This window comes from Lytechinus variegatus, chromosome 2 (assembly GCF_018143015.1).
Source record: "Lytechinus variegatus isolate NC3 chromosome 2, Lvar_3.0, whole genome shotgun sequence".
In the NCBI taxonomy this organism is placed as follows: domain Eukaryota; kingdom Metazoa; phylum Echinodermata; class Echinoidea; order Temnopleuroida; family Toxopneustidae; genus Lytechinus; species Lytechinus variegatus.
In genome coordinates, this window is record NC_054741.1 from 27,729,190 (window position 1) to 27,751,503 (window position 22,314).

Consider the following 22,314-nt stretch of genomic DNA (forward strand, 5'->3'; position numbering starts at 1 on the left):
GTTAAGAATTTTGACCCAAGTTTTCCCAAACCCGACATGTCTAAAGTTTTAATAAAAGTTTATGAGAGATTCAATCGAATGCCTTTTCAAAATCCACTGCAATTAAAAAAAATGACGATTGATACAAAAAATGAAGAAAAAAAACGTATAACAGAAATGCTCGATCCACATTATTACGATCTTTGACATATCACTGGATCGCAATAAATATTATCTACCTCTTTCACCCTTGTCGCTAACACTTTTGATATAATTATATAATCTACATTCATAAGAGTTATCGGCCTGTAGTTTTTCATGTGCAAATGATTTTTCCTTCTTTTTCAATATCATCACTAGTTTCAAGATTTTTACATGCATATATATTTTTATAGTAAATAGTGGTAGTAAAATACGAGCTGTGATTGGCTGGATTGGTACCACGTGACCTCCCTTCAAAAAGTTATATTGTACATATGTACAATATAACTTTCAATTTTTGGATGGCAAAACCCGTGTTAAATGAATGGGGAGAATGTCGATTAATTTGTTTTCAATCGATATATTTGTATATCGATTTCCCAAAGTAGCATTTTTATAATTTCCGATAGCAGATAGAAATACAAATTTACGTGGTTTAACCCCTTGCAGCAGACGACAAATTGAACATCGTGTTCAATTGGAATTTCACAAATATAAGGTAAGAAGAACGTATGCCATCTAGATCTAGACTGTGGTAAAATCCATGGTTGGGGGCCTAGATTGAGGGATCTATTTACTATAATAAATAGTGAACGTTCTATCATACAATATTACTGGACTATATGAACTCCAAATATAAAATTATCCCTCGTGCAAGCCTATTTCACCTCGGCCTTCGGCCTCGGTGAAATAAACCTGCACTCGGGATAATTTTATATTTGTCGTACATATAATCCAGTATATTGTACAATAGATTGTACACTATTTATATAATAAATACCTTTGGCTTTGCAATCTCGCACCATTTCCTGATTTTCATTATAAATCTTTACTGCTAAAATTTCGCGCAGGCCAGCGTCACTGATCAGTGGCCAGCGTCAGCGCCATCTATTGTCGATGCAGGAAAATGTCAAAGGTTATTTCGCGTCAGATCTGTGATCCTCAACACCATCGAAGAGCTTCGAAGTTTATCTAAAATCCGGAGGCATCCTTCCTCCTTATTAGTTTATAATAATTTAGAAAGATGAGTGGAGGAGTGTCATATTATGGGAGTAAAATAAGCCTAGTATCGAATGCTGGAATTCGGTATGAAGGCCATTTATTCTCGGTTGATACTGCCGATTCGACGGTGACTCTTTCGAAAGGTGAGTAGGCAATTCAGCTCAGCGAAGACCGAATGAAATTACGTAGGGCCTACCGTATGTACGCATACATTGTCATTGTTTACCTTGTCCTTGCCGCGAAAAAAGGTTGAAGTCCATAAACCTGTCACCTCTCTTCTATGTAGATGTGTTTAGTTGTGCATAACATAGATAAGATTTTAGTTTTACTACCACTTTTAGCTTTAGATAGGCCTAGAGCCGAGGTCTAGAGCCAGGTACGGTATCTACAGTACAATAGTCAATACAAATTATTGTCACTGATTGTTATCATGTGATGTGACATTGTCTGTCAATAATTTGTAATGTATTGCCGCCACATAACTTGTCAACTGCAGTGGCAAAACACTGGTTTACACTGGCAGCTATCAATCAATTAGACCGATACATAGAATATTCTAGGTCTATTTTTGTCAAAGATACGCTCTGCCGTGACTGGCTCTGTGGCATCCCCTCCGTTCAATAGACAGATGACGGCCATTTTTGCCACGGCAATTGGCCTTGGGCTCGTAATTTAGTAGAGGTGCCATTGCCCATTCAGAAAATTGGGATGGTCCCAGTTTACAGTGACTCTAACTGTCAAGTTTTCAAAGTCAAATTTTGTCCACACAAAGTCACAAGAAATCTAGGTAAGTTCATTCATGTCAAGTGCCGGTTGACATAAATCGAGTGCGTTTGTCAAGCAATGAAAATGTAAACATATTAGGTTATCATGAAGATTATCGGAAGGTGGTAAGTCATGAAAAATAGACAGTGAACTGGGGGAATTGATTGAGGTTAGTCAGGTCACTGAATCTATTTTTAGCACTCAATCCCTGTAATTGCTGTCCATGTCCACAGACACAGTGGCACAGGGGTAAGTGACGTGAAGAAAAGCTGTCCCCAGAACAAGGACAATCTCAATTCATCATATCAAGACTAGATTTGTCTTGGAATATGTGGATAGACCTTGTTTTCTGGGACAATCCCAATTTTGGACCAGTGGCTCCTGGTCCCCTTTATTTTGGGGATGAACAGGCGCCACATTGTGGAACCGGGAGCAAATTTAGATATCTAGATAATACATGCTCTTAGACATTTTTAATATCTTGGATGAACAGTGATTTTATTCAATGAACAAGGTATTGAAGGTGAAGAGTACTTAGCAACTGATAAAACAAAAGTACCTGCTAGGTCATTTGCGGCCCCCTTCCCTTTTACAAATCTTACTTTTTGTTTGGATAGAATATTCAAAATTAGGTACTGAAAACCTCAAACTGAAAACACTGTCCTTTATCACAATGCGTATAAACATATAAAAAACATAACTAGGGGAGGGGACATCTCATTTTCACAGCATCCAAATAAAAGTTGACCGCTCTCTATCAACATCAAACATGGATCACCGTAATCTCTAAGAACATCAAACATCCTTGATTTTATTATCAATAATGACAATTTCTGGCCAAAATTCAGTCATTTCAGTCGCTTTTGTATTGAGATGGAGAAGGAGAATGTTTTATATCTTTTTCTAATTCAAAGATAATGATTGTATTTTAATTTTGTCTATGACCAGAATAAAGAAAATAAAGATAGAAAATGAAAGAAAGAAAAAGAGAAAAAAGTGATAATGAAAGAAACAAAAGGAAAAACGGTAGAGAGAATGGAAGTATAAGAAAAAAGAAAGAAAGAATGGATGGATGGAAGAAGGGATGAAAGGGGAAATAATGAGAATGAATGAAATAAAAAGGGAGATGAATGAAAGTGAATGGGAAAAAGAGTCTCAAGCAAAAAAATAAAGAAAGAAATAAATGAAGAACAGGCAAAGACAGAAACAAAAAAAGGAAAGGATGGAAGGAAGGAAGTCCAAGTAAAGCAAGAAAATAAAATAAATGGAAGGGAAAGAAATAAAGGAAGGAGGAAAGCAGGAAAAGAGATTCTCAGATGGAAAGAAGAATTAGGGAATGGGAAAGAATAGATGAAAGGAAGGAGAAACAGACAAGGAAGAAAATTTAATGAATGGGAAAGAAGATATGAAGAAGGAAAGTGAGAGGAAGAAACTAGGAAAGAATAGATGGATCCAACTGAGGAAAGAAAAATGAAAGGATGAAGAAGGGAAGTTAGAGAGAATAGAAAGATAAAAAAGGATTGATGGAAGAATTGATTGAAAGAAAGGAAGATGGAAGGGAAGAAAAAGGAAAAAAAAAATCATGTTTCATTTTGGCTCAAACTGATACCTAGATCTAGTTTCGTATGAAACCAACTTTATCAGCACACAGCCCCACTCCCAAATGCATATATGGTACTGTAATGTACTCCCCAATGTGTTTTAGTGTGTTGTTGCAAATGATGCAGGGTGCTACATAAGCACTTGCCCGATTGCCCGGGGCAAGTCAAAGTTAGAGTCAGGCAAGTGTTATGAAGTAAAGACCAAAACTACTTGCCTGAATTGGGCAAGCAAATTCACACAGTAGAAGCGAAATTCACACAATAGAATGACCAAAATTAGGGTCGATGTGATATGATATTGACCCTAATTTTGGTCATGGCAGGCAAGATAAAATCACTTTGGAAAAAGAAATGCAATAACAAGGTAGATAAGATCAGTTCATGTCAAAAGAGAGAAAAAGGTCAATTGTTTATAAAACCGCAAAATTTTCTTTTGAAGCGGTAAAACTTTTTTTCAAGGATTTTTTCAGGCAAGTGAAATAGCTTTTTGGGCAAGTATATTCCAACTATTTAAAATTTTACTTGCCCGACTTGGTAAGCACTTCTGAAAAGTTATGTAGCACCCTGTGATGTCATTCGAAACCCGATCGTTTGGGGCCAAGAAAGGAGTGGTAATTTCTATTTTGATTACTCACAAATTACAGTTATACCATTATTTAAGGAAATATGGATTATGGACATAATAATAAGAGCATTTCATTGGTGTAAAATGTGAAACTACAGTTCTTTGGGAGAAGTTACAGAACCAAACTTTGTAGCTGGGGTGCTACGTAGTGCACAGTCGCGATATACCAGTATGTGGCAGGCTGTGTGTTGATTTTTGTGTGTGTCTGTGTCAGGGTAGAAATTAATTTTTTTTTAGGGGCTACTTTTTTTAACATTGGGGCTACAACTGAATATCTTGGGGCTATTTTCTATTTCATGGGGCTACTTTTTTTTATCGCATATCAGCAATTACCTTTTGACATTACGAGAATCACTGTGACGCCTAACAGCTCAGAACTTTTTTTAGCTCCCGGTGGTGGGGGAATGCCCTACATATCTTACAATAATCAACAGTGATCCCACCAGAGTCGCCTTCAGCCTTACACACTTCAGATTTGAGCCAATCGAGGCCCCAAGACTTTATTGGCTTATTCAAACATTTAAGAAATCAGATTTAAATGTTTAAGTGTGTTTTGACACCCTCACTCCACATCCCCTTTACAACCAAACACACATGGGCTTATTTATTTTTCATCTTTAATGAACCATGAACCCCCCCCAAAAAAAAAATATCTAAATAAAATTAATGAATAAAACAAACATATAAAGGAGAGATGGAGAAAGAGAGAATTCAGATCAAATAATAAATTTAGAAAAAAATGAAGTTTTTTTTTATGGTTAGAATCACGGGTTTGGGTGAGTGTTTGTGTGTGATTGTGACTATGAGGTGCACTTGGATTGCATATAAATTATGTTAAAGAAATGAAATCAATATCTTACTCAGTCTATTCAAATTCCAACACATAGCCACAGGCTATGTACATGTATTGTAGGTTCATGTACCTTAAGTTTTTCACAAGTTATTTTGAAAACACAGATCTCCACAGAAAATGCCTTTTATTCTGGGTCTAAATTTGGTGAAAATGTATTCATTGAGAACTTAAATATTAATCACAATGAAGAAATAAAGTTTTTTGATAGTTTTCAAAAATTAACATGAAATCTAAACTCTATCTGAAACAGAAAATCGCCATCACTTACCGGTAGGCCACAGGGCGCGACAAACCCGCTTGCCCGCTTGCCCAGGGCAAGTGAAAATGACGTGCGGGCAAGCACCTCTCAAAGTCAATTGCCCGATCGGGCAAGTGGTTGTTGCGTCTTTTTTTTCTGTACCGTACCTCGTTTTTCCATAAATCATCCAAAATCCACACTCAAAATCATGAATCAGCCTTAAAAAATAGCGAGGAGCGCAGTTTCAAATTCCGAAATTGCGTTATTTTTTCTGTACCACGTATTTCCATACATGGTACCAGGTATGAAAAAAATCAATGCAATGGCCGGGAAACAGTTGAATGTAGTATAGGGGTCCATTATGACTACCACCATGTGCAATTTCTAATGCACATTTTCCCCCTTCCGATATCACAATTCTGTGATAAAATAATTAGAATTACACAGGAAATAAATCACAGAGTCTAGTAACCTCGCATTGGTGAGTTGTCATGTCATTCGGCTTTGCTTTTCAAAACGGCCTATTAACATCCAAAATAACTTGCCGTATTTGTTAATTATAACTTAAAATTCATTTGTTTCCCTTTTTGAGGGGATGAGGTAAATATCAGACAATAAATCATCAAACAAAGCTCCATCTATTTTACAAGGCCGGCGGGAGGCTCACACACGTGCGCATACTAGCTAGCCAGTCTGAGCTCTGTCTCTCTGCCAGAGCTCTGGGGGACAATTAGCTCAGTAAAGGCCTCAATGATGGTGATTTTCTGTTTCAGACAGAGTTTACATTTCGGGTATATTATTCAAAACTTCCAATAAAGTTTGATGATTTCTTCATTGTCATGTATATTTAAGTTATTAATGAATACATTCTCACCAAATTTAGACTCCCCCATAGAGAAATGCAATTTTCGTAGAAGTCTGCGTTTTCAAAGAACTTCAGGAAAAGTTAGGGTATGTGGGCCTTTATTACATGGCCGAGTACAGGTTATTGTACTGGAATAGGCGAAGTAGAAATTAGATATTGAATTCATTTATATCAAAGTTCAACTCACAGTCACACCCACACAAACACATGCACACACACACACCCAAGATTCTAAGCATAGTGAAAAAAAATACTTAAAAATCATACAATATTAAACAATGTTACTAATAATTCATTAATAAGTGAACAGGTATTCCTCAAAATAGAAAAAAAGTAGCATGTGAAAACATGTAGATAAAATTATTGACCGAGTGGAACATCATAAAATGATGAAGAAAAGACTTGATGGTTTCCAAATAATTTTTTTTTTTTTAATCAAGGAAATATGGAAAATAAATGACCATTTCATGGATTTAAAGATGCAAAATGTGAAATTTTAGCCACTCCACTTTTGATGATAAAATAATTTTTTCTGAGTCAATAAAGAGCTGAACATTTTTCACTGGCTTTCTTTATAGTTTCCAACTACGGTAAATGAAAGCAATTCTAAGGAAATATGTTACGCAGGTAGCCATTTCATGGATTTAAAGATGCAAAATATGAAATTTTAGCAACTTTTGTTGAAGGGTTTTTTAAAACCTTAAATAGCCATAAAATATTGATTTTTTTTCTCCAAAATAAACATTAAGACTCAGGCCTACGTTGCTGAAAATATCCTTTTCAATGTGTGTTCTTTTATACTGGACATGATTCTCAATTGTTATTTAGTATACCTTAATAAAAATAAGAGTAGTGCCATCATAATGAAAAAATTATTTAAAAAATTGGGCAAGCAGTTTTTTCTATCGGGCAAGCAAATTTTTTCATCACTTGCCCAACAGGGCAAGTGACGAAAAAAATTTTTGTAGAGGCCTGGGCCATTACTGATAGAATTCTTACCCAGAGCTCTGGCAGAAAACATGAGCTCAAACTGGCTAGCTAACAGCATGCAAGTACCACACTCAAGTGCACGGCGTTTTCTTTTTTTTTTTATATTGAGCCTTGTTTGATGATTGTCTGATATTTACCCTCTTCGAGACAGAAATTAAAGTTATAATTCACAACTATAAGCGAAGTGATTTTGGATTATTAAGGCTCCGTTTTGACAAGCAAAGACAGCGACTGTGAGGATGAAAGACTCGCACATCGTATGTGCTGTGAACAGGGATTTATTTCCTGAGCAATTCGAATTACTATATCACAGAATTGTGATATCCCAAATAGGAAATGTGTGCATTAGATATTGCACATGGTGAAGTATGGAAAAACCAGGGTTGGCGATTTTTTTGATTTTTTAAAAAAAATTAAAAAATCGGATTTATTTGATTTAAATCAGATTTTTTTGATTTAAATCAGATTTTTTTTGATTTTTTTAAAAGTTCCTTCGAAAAAAAGGGTAATTATCCCCCCCCCCCTTACTCTTACAATGACATCAATATTGATGTTATACATTTCACCCCTAATATTGTTCTTAACCACATATTTTGTAATTAAAATCCAGTAAAAATGGACAATTAAAAATAAATTTGAGGAATCATGTATCTGAACTTACTTCTATCATACATAGGCCTATGAAGGAATATTCCATAGGGAATTCCCAGTGAGTAGAGAAAATTCCCCTCTGGGATTTTTCATTCAAATATTTAAAAAATCCAAGAGAAAAAATCCCTTATCAAAACTGCCAACAAACCCTTTGCCAATCACTAGTATTCATGTATATTGTAAGAGAAATAATTCAAATCAATGATTTTTTTCAATTAGTCACAGCTTTACAATAGTCAAAGAGAGACTACAACTGTATATGTTTAGGAACTTTTTGATAAAAAGCTCTTCTCTTGCTACAGATATAGATGCAAAACTCTCAGTTTTGGAGAACAATATAGGAGATAGCTTAGTCAAAGGGTGACTATACTACATTCTGTTACTGTGATTTTTTTACATTAATCTACAATTTTTATTCCCATATTCTCTACAAAAAAATCTGTTTGATCCATTAAGTATGAAAAAAAATCTACTTACTTTTACCTTAAAGGATAAAAACTGCAAAACTGCTTAAATTACAACATATGTATTACAAAAAGAAGTATTTTATTTTAAATGAGACACAGCTTACAACTGCCAATGATTGTAACTGAAGTACCTGCATCTTAACATTAAAATGCAGTGTTAAATGTTTATTCTGAGTTTTGCAAATTGTTGTTATAGAGCTCTTTCCATTATTACATGCAGATACAAAAATTCCATTATTTGTAGCACTGAACATAAAATGGGCTGCAGTGACTTAAAAGGTTTATAAGAGAAAGCTTTTCTCAACAGTCAAATTATGACTGTACTACATTATGTTAATGTGATTTTTATAATTATGTTATTTAAAACATCAAACGTATGATAAATGTAACAATACGAAATAAGAGGCATGTTAAATATGTTGATTATTTTTATTTTACATGACAGAAGTAGTTATGTGTAGGTGAAGGATCAAAACTGGAAAACTGCCAACAAACCTTTCTCATTGACTTTTACATATCATACATGTATATATTTTTTACAAACTGCTCTCTGAAAAGTCTTTGGATTATGTGAAAACTTTATGTTAAGAAAGAAATTGACTAATAATAACTGACAAAGAATGTAAAATTTCAGAAGAAAAACTCGACATAATTTACAAAAAATGAGTACCTATTGACAACATACATCTGTAGTTTTTAAGGAATAACCTGATTTTATTAATTTGTTTTAAGTAGATATGAAGACTTTGTTGATCTTTTATTGATATAAAGTTAATTCAAAGTTTTTCAGTTGACTTGAAGAATTAAAACTGCATTGAACAAATAATTTGTCCATGATTTGTACATTTTTCAATGGAAGTGATTTAAATCAATGATTTTTTTTTAAAAATCATGGTGATTTAAATCGCGATTTAAATCACGATTTAAATCAACGTGATTTAAATCCGCCAACCCTGGGAAAAACCATGGTATTGAAAAAAAGACGCACTTGGCAATTTGAAACTGCTTATCGTAAATTGAAAGTTACTTGATTTTAGCTTTCCAGATATTTAAATTTATACATGTACGATATGACTTCGCTGCTTATCCATCTCGCACTCCGACTCGACGATGTCGATAAGCAGAGCTGTCACAATCACCAGCTGATCGCTTACAATTCTGTGCATGCCTAGTACACATACCGTAAGATGCATGTGGTCTCGTTACCAGCTGTGCAATCTAATCGTGCACTCGTACATATACATAAGCCATGCGGCAAGTGCGTTAACAATTCTAAAAAGCCTTTGCTAAAGACTATGCGTACTCCGCATCCCATATTGCATTGCGCGTTTTTTTACAGTCGCGAAGCTTCCGGTGTTGTGGAAGGCTTGGATATTGCATCGACCGTTCAACTTAAAGCTGGCAAAGGCGATATAAAAGATGCGCTTGCTCCGCCGCCGGAGAACGTAATTGTGTGAAGTATTTTTTACATTGTCGATGGTATTTTATTGGGGCGATTCTAAAATAAATAGTCGCCCCAAAGCATTGGGTTTTGAAAATTTTTAGGGGCGATTTGGGCTGTCATGGGGGCGAAATCGCCCGTCGCCCCCGTGTAATTCCGACGCTGGTCTGTGTGTATATACATGTATGTAGGAAAATAGCGCAAACGATATGCAATGTCTATCGTCCTATATTGTGGGGTCAACTGGGCAATTTTTTCATAGTGTACCAGGATTTTGTGATTTTTTTTCTGGCACCCGGGCATACCATACCAGTTGGAGGAACCAGGCGCAAAACCCTTCGAACCAGGAGAAAAAATGCGGTGCCCAGTTAATTAAGGCTTGGCGCCTCTACTGGTAGTGGTAATGGTGGAGCAAACAACCGCTGCTTATTATGGAGAAAGGGTGCGCTTTTGCACCCTCCTTGATTACTCCTAAATTTTGCATTTGACTGGGTAACGGAAGAAAGGATAAAGATAAATTCATATTAAATACATTTAGTTTACTACCACCTTTTCAGCTTACGATCACTCGAAAACCCCATCAGGTATTTATCAGTGCTTCTTGCTAGCATAGCGGGAAGAATCTTGACTGCAGTTACGACGCGAGTTTGAGTCCCAGCTAAGGTACATGTAAGAAACACTAAAAAAAAAAACGATAGAGGACAGGAAGTTAATGAATGAAGTTTCGACAATCTTTTATTATTTTGGGTGGCTGTTGCAAGAAGAACTCTTCACCTTAATTTTGTTTGACTACTTACATGTACCTTAACACATCAAAATGTTGCCCATTGACTGTGTAGCACAAACAGCCAAGTTCCGCATAGCTCATGCCAGCGATTAAGGTTTTTTGCACATGCAATGGTCTTGGCTCGTGATCGGATTGCTCAAGTATTGTTGGAAAATTATCGAAATTTGGCGAAAAACCTGAATCGCTGCCGTGAGCTGTGCGGAACCCGCCTTCCCCTATAATTGTTTATTCTTGTTTCATTGTTCCTCCAATTGTGCAGTACGTTCCTTTGGAACAGAGGACAGGCCATGTGATCATCCCGTCGCCCAGAGAGATGAGATGTATGACTACATTGTGTTTAGGGCTTCTGACATTAAAGACCTGATGGTGTGTGAAGCTCCTAAACCTCCACAGACAACCTCCATTGCCCAAGATCCAGCCATTCTGCAGGTGAGTTGAATGAATTATCAAAAATCAATACATGCAATATTTATGAATTTCTGTTTCAGGCTTCAGCAAATGAAATAGGGGTTAGGCCATTATCTCACCAATAGATGTATTAATGGTTGCCAGACTACTTGTACATGTCAATATTCTCGGGAATAATTTTCCTATCACATTGCAATTTGCTCCACACTTTTTCAAATCTACCCAAAAAGTATTTTTATGTAGCATATTTTTTTTACATAGGACTGTACAGAACATAGTTGGGGATTTTTTTTTTCTTATCAAAAATGCCAATCAATTTTTGTGAGAGAAATTATTCCCTGTTCCCTTGGAATACAACCCATATTAACTGAAGGAGTTGGTTTATAGCTTTCACAGATAGAAAAAAAAGGCAGTTAAGAAGTATTGCCTCGAGAAATTTATCCCCTGGCCCATAGGTGGATATTGATATTTCCAACCATATCAAAGTACCAAAACTCAAAATCTGAAAATATTTAAATGCCTGTTTCTTTGTCTTATATTTCTCACAGCACTCTGGCGCAGTGAGCTCTACCACCACCCCCAGCTTTCGGCCACCCAACACCTTTGCGTCGGCTCCAGCTCCCTTTGCTCCATTTAATCAGCTCCCCTACCAATATGGTGCTATCGGAGGTATGATGCCAAATCAGTTTGCAGCAGGCCAGGTTCAGCGCCCTCAAATAGGAGGTGAATCAAAGCCCAGTGAACCTAACCATCTAATCTTGTGTAAACCTGGTCAAGAGCAGAGAATCTTTTTAAACTATTAACATTTTAGATTGATTCAGTTGGAAACAGAGTGAGAGAGAGAAAGGAACTATGCATGTTGTAAAGTGTGGAGTGTAGTGTTGAACATTCTGCTGTTATTTCTATGCCCAGGAACACTTCTCTTTACATTGCAACTTTTGGCATGATTTATTTTGACCAACTCGCTTTTCCATCAAGGTGAATTCAGTCATAGGTTATCTTCATTTTTGAAAAGTTTCCTTTTTTAACACATGAAGCATACCCACCATCCAGTAAGATTTTATCAGATTTGGTAAGATTTGTTTTTGTTCAAAATAGCAAGGTAAAAACAAAAATCAGAGTTTTAAAATTATGAGCAGTATACTTTTAGTGTACTTTTAATTGCTTTGTTTCAGTAAGATTCATCATTTTATACGGCTGGCATATATGATGAAGTTCAATTTGCACTAGGTGAAACTGTTCAAGGATTCACATAAAAGTGATGTTATTTCTAATCAGTATTCTGTTTTAATTTTCTTATGGAACACACTTTTTTTTTAATACAAAGTTGGCAGGCAGACTCCTCCACCCAACCGCAAGTCGCCCACTATGGAGCAGGCAGTCCAAGCTTCCGGTCCGCAGTCACCCGACAAGGACAAGAACGAGAGCAGCAGTAAGGGGAGGAAAGACCACGACAAGAACGACCATCGTGATCAGGAGCCCCAGCCGCAGAGGAGACGAGGATCCCGTGAGGAACAGCGCAGGGGTGGCAACAACAGGGATTTCAGGGATGTGAGAGAGGAGGGGCGTAATAGGGATAACCAGGATCGCTACCGAGACAATCAGAACAGGGATCATGATCGAGATGGAAACAGGAGAAGGAATGATAGAGGACCTCGGGATCAAGGCCGCAGACCAGATAGTAAGAATCATGTTCTTTATCAATTGTCTATCGGATAAGGACACTGTTGTTTCAGTACTATTTTCTCTTTTATTTTTCCTTCCGCCAAGTGAAGTTCAAAGGGGGGTCTATGTGAATCGGCGCACGTTTGGTTGGTCGGTCAGTCCGTTGTAAATCTTGTGCTTTGAACTGCTTCCTCAATTGTTAACAAATTTTCATGAAATTTGGAGCACACATTTGTCTTGGGGTAATGAAATGCAAGATATATTTTTTGCATGTGTTGGAAAGTGTGTTGCCATGGTAACAGTGTATTGTGACAAAAATTTGGTAAAAATCTTCTGTTACAATCTACTTTCTCAGTTTTAAAGAGAAATTCCAGTAGTTGCAGTAAACAATGATTTCATGAGAAAGTCTGTAAAAGTCAGTATATCATCGAGGATCTAGATCTGGTACAGTTACATTAACTGAACTTAGTGAAATCTTGAAATCTACGCTGAAAAATGTTCACACCGAAGATCCCCAACACAGATAAGCGCACGTGGGACAATGTATAATTATTTCTTTGAGCGTCGAGGCCCGACGCTCTACCCGAATCCTGTGTTTATTTCCGATTTCTCAGCAATTACACAATTTCTTCCAGAATCCTTTGGCACATGCGTTTTATTTATACAAACAGACACTTTGGTGGTCATTTCATTGGATTCTGTACGAACTCATTTTGATATCGTTACCAAAACTAGCATTTACCTAACCAATTCTCATGAAATTTGGCAAACTCATAGGTCTGGACTTGGGGAGAGGGCAAGACACTTTTTTCACTCTTAGAAATTGTTTTGTCATGGTAACCACATGTTATGGCTAAAAACCAGGGAACACTCATTGTGGATCAAAATACTTCCCAAGTTTGTGGCCAGTGCTCATGAATGAAAGTTGGCACCAACTTTGGGTTTGGGTAGAAAACAAAGCTGATATTTAATCTCTTTCATGATCAACTGTTATGATTTATTGAGCTTTATGCTTACAAAAGCATCTTTATTATTTCAGACCAACAACAGCAGCAACAGCAGCCTTACAGGAGGGGTCGAGGAGGACGTGGCCGTGGTCATCGTCCATTGATGGCTAAAGATCCCATCAAGGTTGGAACAGACTTTGACTTTGACACAGCTAATGCCCAGTTTGATAAGGAGGCTATTGAGGATGAATTTGAGAGCAAACTGAAGATTGGTAAGGGTTTACAACAAATCTTGAGCTCAGTATTGATAGATATACCGGGTAATTGCTATGTGATATTATGCAAATTATTGTCAACTTTTTCTTTTTTCACACCTGATTTGGATGGAATTTTCAGCATTTTACTGAGATTTTTGTCTCGCCTGCATAGCAGAGCAAGAAAGTAGGCGCCACTTTTCTTATTGATCAATACGCAGTAGTGCGCATCCTCTTGGCATGATCTGACCAATGCGGTCACGCCTTTTATACTGCATGCGACCGGGCATTTAAGTGCGACTTTAAGTCGTGCTTAAATCTTTGTGAAACACCCCCCTTGTTCCTGAAACCTGGACATGAGAGTAATCAAGCATCAGTGAAAATCCTGCTTGAGTTTCAGGTCACATGACCAAGGTCAATGACCAAGGTCAATGAACCTTGGCTGTGTTGGGGATATTTGTTGAATTGCATATCTTCGAAAGTTTATGGATCTAGCTCTTGAAATGTGGACATATGGGTAATCAAGTATCACTGATACGCTCTACTTGTTCATAGTTCTGACAATAGTGGATGTATAAATGTTGCTTATGCAATGTCTTCATTTGAAAGTGTTAGTGCTCATTGTAATGAAAAATGGAAAAGGGCATTTGAGGAAAGTTGATCATGAGCTGTGGATTGGCTTATTGTAAAACTGCTTGATGAATAAATATTTATAAAAAAAATACAATTTTCTTCTCTACAGTTAATGGGGATGAGAAGTCAAGTGAGCATGAACAGGAAGGGTCAGGGAGTGAGACACCCACCAGTGAGAATCAAGATGACAAGGCATTCTATGAACCAGAGAAATCCTTTTTTGACAGCATCTCATGTGAATCAAATAACCCAGAGTAAGACTTCTTTTCTTTGATTTGTGATGGAAAGTACTTGTCATAGCAATACAATTCAAAAGAGCAATCATTTGATCAGAGTTTATGATACTTTACTGAATAGGAAGCATGAAATTTGGAGAAAAAAAATTGAATCAGCAAAATGGATTTATTCAGATTGCCAAATAATAATCATGGTATAGATATACAGTACTTTGCCTCACCAAACAATAAAAAAGCACAGCTATATATTTACTGTGATCAGGATCAAGTAAGTTATAGGTCAACTGGGTCCAGTATGATTTATCCAAGTGTATCATCAAACATTGTGTTAAAAAGTTTCCACACCAATAGTAATTGAGATCTGTATATTTTGTTTATTTGAAAAGAAATTCCTAAACCTACCCCCCCGCTATTATTTTATGAGAATTTTAGAACACTGTATTCTGCATAAGGACTGAATACAGTTTTCAAACAAATAAATTGGAACCTGTCTGTCAATACCACAATAAAGAAATAAGTATTCTTTTAGACAGGTGATCTGTATGGGCAGCTGGTTGTAATGAAAGCAAGTTTGACTTAATAGGGGATGTTAAAAAGAACATATTAGCTAAAAGTATAATAAATAGCTTCAAGGAATTGAATAGTAAGGGCTTTGTAAACTCGTAAATTTTTATCATAATTATTTTGGCAGTGGAAATCGAACTCGTCCTAGCCGCCGTGAAGAATACAAGATGAACACGGAAACTTTTGGAGTGCCGTTCTCCAGGGGACGCGGTCGTGGTAGAGGCGGATTCTACCGGGGTGGTTACAATAGAGGTGGATACAATAGCTACCAGGGTGGATACAACAGGAGCGGTGGCGGATACAGAGGCCGTAACAACTACCAAAGAGGTGGAGGAGGCGGTACAGCCTGGAATAATAGGAGGAATCGCAACCAGGACTGGGGGCGAGGGGATGCACCTCAGCGTAGGGACCGTGGAGACGATAATCGTAGGAGAGAGGATGGGATCGGAAAAGGCACTACGGTAAGTGCTTGCAGATGAACCACAGAATTCTTTGAAAATATTATTATACTGTTTGCCTAATAGAGTGGTGGTAAACTTTTATTCCATTGACTTCAAAGAATTATTTTGCATTTTAATATTCGGAAGCATAAGCATTCATTCCCGAATGGATATACTACTTAGATGCATATTTCAGATTACGGGATATGCACTAATTATGTTTGGGATAACAAAATTTGAATTATTATATTCTCCATTAAGGTCAGTTTTGTTTTGGTTTGCTACCCCCAGTCTTTTAACCTGAAAATGCTAATTATAGAAATTACTCTTATAATGATTTTGAAACAAAAGTGGGTTAATTAATTGAAGTGCGGGGAAAGGGGGGAACAAGTGGTTGATAAAAATCAGTAAGTGCTAGCAGTTAATATCCTGTCCGTCATATTCATCTTTTGATAGTCTTGTAATTATTAATTTCATCAGTATGGTAGGTTTTATCCATGTGTTTTTTTCCTCAGACTTAGTCTCATATTTATTGTTATCATAAAGTTGAGACTACATTCAAATTCCAGGAGCTGTCTGTAATGCAGCAGTTGAAAGGGTTCAATCGAAATTAAGTTCATTATGACTTCCGTTTTGTTATATTTGGTGTATGAGAGATCTTTTTATGTTGCACCAAACTAAAAGCCCCCTTTTCTCTAGACTTGTTCACATTTATTTCTGTTATTTTTTGCAGGAAAACAGCCAGAAAGAAGATATTAAAGTTGCAGAAGGATCATAGAAGAAAGGCAGACCAAATGCCAAATGAGCATTTTTTTTGTACAAAGGACAATTTTGTTCACATTTGTGGCCAAAAGGATAAGCAGAGCTTCACCGAAAGAGCTTGATATAGAAGCTAGCTATGCATGGCAGGAGCAACAGTGCTAATCAATTCATGGGAACTATATAGTGCCTGGCTCAAAGGGAAAAAAAAACAGATGATAAATATATTTCTTAATATTGTAGTAGAATTATTTTATTGATCAGTTCAATAAAGGAGGTTTATCCATAAATTGCCTACTACATGTACATGATTATTACAAGAGGAATTTCTGAATAGTCTCTCAGAGAAAGTTTTGTTGTATTCAAGCTGTTGATTTGTGCTTTGATTGGAAAGGAAGAATTCCTTTTTTATCATTATGCTTTAACTTTCACTTGTGGAACAATCAAGTCAAGTAAAGATTTAGGCTGGAAAGATGTCAAAAACTTATTAGTTTTTGTTCATTGTGAAGTATAATTTACAGAGATCAAGTGTTATTCTTGAATGCAGCGACAATATTGTATCCCACAAAAAAAAGTAACCCATTTTCAGAGATTATTAAAAATGTTTTTTACTATGAATTTGATACTCCTGGCAAGAGTGGCATCTCATCTACAATTTGAAACCAACAGCTAAGCAAATCGTCACGTGTGGCAAGTCATAAACAATAAACATTGAGGTATATCAGAAAAGATTTGCACAGAAACTCCCATGTGAATCTGAATCCACTCTCATTCTAGGGATCAGTAAGGGTATCTTAGCAAAGAATACAAAAGAAATGCTAATTGAGCCAATCGTCGAATAAGCATGGTCGTTGTTTCTCGAACCAATCTATTCCCATTTTTCTGCGCAACCTGGTTTTGACCTTAAAATTTCAAACTCGTCTTGCCCATTAATGATTGAAGTGTTTATCTCATGTTAAGTATCAAAATAAAGTGGGAAAATTGAATCATATGAGTACGTAAATGAAATATAATTTATTTTCCTTTGAAGAAAAAGACATGGGAATCCAGGTTTCCTTTTTTCTGGGACACACTGTATGTTAACATTTGTTCAATGTACAATTCACCCCCTCGCCCTTCCAGTATTCAATGCATGTTTGGAATAAAAGCACAATTCAATTATTTTTATTTATTTCCTTGTTGGCTTTTTTGTTCAAATATCAAATCGATGGATTGCAATTAAGTTAAAAGTTTCAAGACAATTATGCTATTGGTCACATTTTCATGTAAAAATATTGGCTATGTGGACAAAGCATACATGGACTATTTATTTCTTGTCACTTAATTTTAGCAAAGAAAGAATTTAACATCCAGCGAAGGCTCTGTTGTATATATGAAGGAAATAATTTCTGAAGGATCTTCTCAGAAGAACCTCAGAGACATAAACTCCATACCAACAATTGCATGAAAAGCACTGCACGGTAAATGTCATAACGGCCTATCTATACCATGTAGCACCATGTGTAACTACGTATTCTATCATTCAGCCTTCGTAATACATTGTAATGCAGCTATTAGCTTCGTTGCTCCTTTTTTTAAACCCATTTGACTTTGTTCTTGTGGTTTAGTGATGTAGTTGCGAAGGTGTATGTCGCTTGCATCCTTAATGTGGGTCCTGGGTCACATAACACAAAGGTTAGCGATTAATAATATGCTTGGTTTTCACAATTAATTGAATATTCTAGTCATTGCAATCAATCATAAAAAATGTTTTATGATTGCTGCTAAGCTTTGTGTCACAGGCCCCTGGTCAACCCGATATTGTGTTTTTAACACTTTTGAAGTAGGCAAATGATAAGATACTTATCCTGAATGATGATAGATTGTCCAAATTACTGATTTCACAGGATTTGATTAGAGTAGAGACATGACACGTGGTAGTTGGGGACAGAGAGGAAGAAGGCGATGTATGTTGGAAGTTTTGTTTTTAATTGAAGGAAAAGTTGAGTTTCTGAATTCTGAGAAAAGTTGAATTTATGAGCTTTCTCATAATTTTTTTTTACATCGTTTAAAAGGAATTTCATAGCAATATTGTTCATTTGTCAGGACTGCTCTTTGAATTGTAATTAAAATTCACACAAGACAAGAAGTAAATAGTTGTGGTTCTACTTACATGTACATGTCATTTTATATGTGTGAAATTTCATTTACCTTTTGGGGAAAGTCAGATGCTGATTATTACATAAGAATTTAGCATTCAAATTGCTTTCATCCAAATTAGCATCCAAATTGCTTGGAAATCAATTTACCAGAACTTAACTTAACCCTTTGAGAATCTTGACAAATACCTTACATCTCTTGATTCCCTTGATCAAAGGAAGAATAAATCCTTTTGGCGTTTCCTACCATGCTGAGGCCAGATTAGCCCTTACAGCTAGTATTTTGCTTTTCCTTTCAATTATCCCTGTTCTTGCACCAGTTCTTTATGGCACTTTCTACCCTATTAGATGTAATATGCACTTTGCATCAATGTATTTCCGTTGTCAAAGCATTGTTTAGAATATGGAACTAGAATAGACGCTAAAGGCTATATATTCCATTCACCCTCAACTATTTATATTACCTCACTATACTGGGATGTTGAAAAAGTGGTTTTCCATAGGAACAGATGAAATGAGGTTAATGTTTAATTGTTCATATAACTTTAGAAAAGTGAATTTCGAAAAGTTTGAAAAACTTTGCTGGTGATTTTTTTTTAGTGTGTGTTAGTGTTGTCAATTTCAATATCAAACTGGTTATATGATATGGCTTTCTTTTGAAAGAACTTAAAATATACTACAGAACTACGTGTTCTACATTGTATCTCAACTGATATAAACTGAACTCCTCCAATTTTGAGTTTGAAATGATGCCATGGGTAAGAAATAAAGAGACTAATATTTGAGGCCCGGTTGCATTGTATAAAAAAGTAACATCACAAAAATGGCAGTATACTGTTTGCTTGGTTTTCTCTGCCAGCTGTCTAGAGTATTTTATTGTCAGAATTCAACAATAAAATTTAGCACTGTCAATTTGGTTTCTATGCTATTGTGTGCAGGAATGTGAAAAATAATTATCGCGCTTCAAATTAATCTTTTCAATAGATTTGAACATGTGTCAATTTCTCATCATTTTCGTGGAAATACCAGGCAGATGATTAATAGGGAAGACTGCATTCTCAGGCTAATGAGGTGACAATATCATTGATTATTATGTGTGTCTACATGTATGTCATGCAAAACTAGAAATGTGTTTGTAATATCAATAAAACATAACATATATTTATTGCCATTGTCCACAGCGATGAAATGCTTCTAACGCTTCATGGGGTGATATAAGAAGTAATAAATTATGGAGAAACTTGAGAAAGTATGTCATTTAAATGCACATGGCATATCTAGAAAGATGTTTTATTATCTTGCTTGTGTAGTCAATGCATACATAATCCCTCTTTACACAAGGCATGAACTTCTCTGATAGACATCTGTTGGCAAAGGCTGCAGCTTTATCATTACTGTTAGTGTTGTAAACACTAACAGTAAGCAGTTCATCTGATAGTCTGATGCACTGAGACTTCAAATAGTAGGTGCGGAGCAACCACTGCCCTAGACAGGAATAACCGTCGTTTCTGGGGATTTATTTAACAATTTCTGACATTTTGCAATCATCCCCATTCAGTGAGCCAATGCACTTCAGCGGAACAACCCAAATACAGAGACTGAAGCTTTTGGTCTACTTTCTCATTTTGCTTTAGTTTTCTGTTTATCAACTATGATTTATACAGATTTTGTACAAAAAAAACTGCTTCCAGACATTTGTTGATAAGAAGACGATGATTAGAGGGGGGTATTTGTTGTCTTGTGTATCAGATGAGTCACTATTAAGTGTAACAGCAAAAATATTTAGTTGTAGCCTCTGCCTAGATTATAGGCTACAGATACCATCCCTGTACACAAAGGTTAATACACTACGTTATTATTCTTGTTTCAGAGTTTGAGATTTTAGCGGACTGGCCATTTATTCTCACCGACTGATTTTTCCCCCACTTTGAGTGACTAATGAATCGATATCACATTGTGTCGTCTGCAGAAGTTTGCTGCATCTCTTTGTATTAATACTGTAGTGATTGTACTGGTTATTAGTCTATGTCTTCCTAGTGTTGATGTAAGCAGATTTTACTGCAGGATTGGTCTTCTTAAAAAAATCTGGCATCTGGTGTGTTTTAAGGTTATTTTGGTTACTTTAATGGCATCAACTTGTGGTTGATGTATAGTTTACCATGATGATAGTGAATGTGAACGTTTCCTTGATTTTTACGTCTGATGTTATTGGTAAATATTCAAGGTGAAATCGTAAAATTGAAGATCTGACCAAAGTGAGAAAATCTCACCTGGCAGAATCATCAGTGATGTTCTCGGATTTAAATTTTTACGAATTGTAAATTATCATTTGATGATTCTTTTACTGCAGTATGTGTAAGGCTCAACACATGGCTTGGTATTTATTAATTTTTACAATAACAAAGATGCCAAGGCAAGCTAAAAATAAAGAGTGTACTAAGAACGTACAGAGAGGATATGTTTTAAAGAGAATTTTTATTTCGATGGAAATGTTTTGTGTTTGAAATATGACAAGAAAGTTATATGAATTAACTTTAATTGAATTTGCATCACAAAAATGAATGATATTCAGAAGTCAAGTGAACATATTATACCCACAGTGAAAAGGGTTATGTGATTGTGGTATAGGAATCATTGTATGCTATGGTTTCAAACAAAACTAAATATTTTTCCTGTTTCACTTGCTTCATTTTGACATTTTTTTCAAAGATAAGTATTTTGGAATGTGTACATTGAAAGTTATTTCAATATCGGTGTAACAGCTGCATTCAATTGGGTTCAAAGTTGAAACTTGAAAATTGCACTGAATTCAACTCTTTACTTTTTGTGCGATGATGGATCTTTAAATGAAGAAGCTGTTTGAAAAAAAGAAAGAAAAACTGTTCTGATTAATCCAATTACTTTCAAATCTTGTGAGATAAATATTCAGCATGTATGTGCATTTCAGAAGTTGTAAGCAGCAGAATTGTGGACTTGATAGAAAAGTGGAAACTGTTCTTGTAACCTATGGGAGACCTCAGCATGCTGATGACTGAATGCAAATGAAATGAAGATTGCAAAGAAATTTATTTTCAAGGAAGATTCTAAATGAAATGATGAAGAGATACTCAAATGTAGGTGATGGCCTTTTTTAAGGAGAAACTAGGTGGAAATGGCATGAATTTGGGATGGCCACAACGAAAGCCCGTTGAGCAATGTACAGTGACAGATAACTGTATAATGTTATGTTGTATTTGTGAAATAAAAGAAAATAGAAATCACACCTTGTTGAACATGTTTCTGTGCTTGTATTATTATGAACAAGACTTGTTTCAATCTTGAGGATAAATTTTGTTTTGAAAAAAAAATCATTGAAGACAACCTAATGAAATGCTCTCCAGATAACACCTTGAAGTCCAAATGTTGACAAATACTGATGAATTCTCTCCATCTGTGTGATGAATTTTAGGTACTCCAGGATGAAAATGATTATATCTGCAGAAAAATTCCCTGAGCAAAATTCAATTCCATTATTTTCATATCAGATTTTGATCAAATTTTTAATGATTTATTTGTCTGATTTTTCTTTATCTGTACAAATCATATTATTTTCAGCCTTGAGTACCTCCCTAATTTGTATAAATTAGGCGAAATGTCCTCTTGATGTCTTTCTCCCATTCTTTAAAGGTCAATTCCACCCCAGGAAAATGTTGATTTGAATAAATAAAAATCAAACTAGCATATTGCTGAAAATTTCATCAAAATCGGATGTAAAATAAGAAAGTTATGACATTTTAAAGTTTTGCTTATTTTTCACAAAACAGTG

The 22,314-nt window shown here is 35.7% G+C and overlaps 1 protein-coding gene across 2 annotated transcripts; it reads left to right on the forward strand.

Moving 5' to 3' along the window:
• Positions 1–1,090: 1,090 nt before the first annotated feature.
• On the forward strand, positions 1,091–21,769 carry LOC121407737 (protein LSM14 homolog A-like). Of its 2 annotated transcripts, none has more exons than XM_041598931.1 (8): positions 1,091–1,325; positions 10,725–10,894; positions 11,422–11,596; positions 12,201–12,554; positions 13,578–13,757; positions 14,482–14,626; positions 15,300–15,633; positions 16,346–21,769. In XM_041598931.1, the coding sequence occupies exons 1-8, from the start codon at positions 1,205–1,207 to the stop codon at positions 16,388–16,390; spliced, it is 1,524 nt and encodes a 507-aa protein (XP_041454865.1). In that variant the 5' UTR covers positions 1,091–1,204; the 3' UTR covers positions 16,391–21,769. The 2 variants fall into 2 exon arrangements, with proteins under 2 accessions (XP_041454865.1, XP_041454866.1); XM_041598932.1 differs by having other exon boundaries at positions 11,422–11,542.
• The last annotated feature ends 545 nt before the right edge of the window (positions 21,770–22,314 follow it).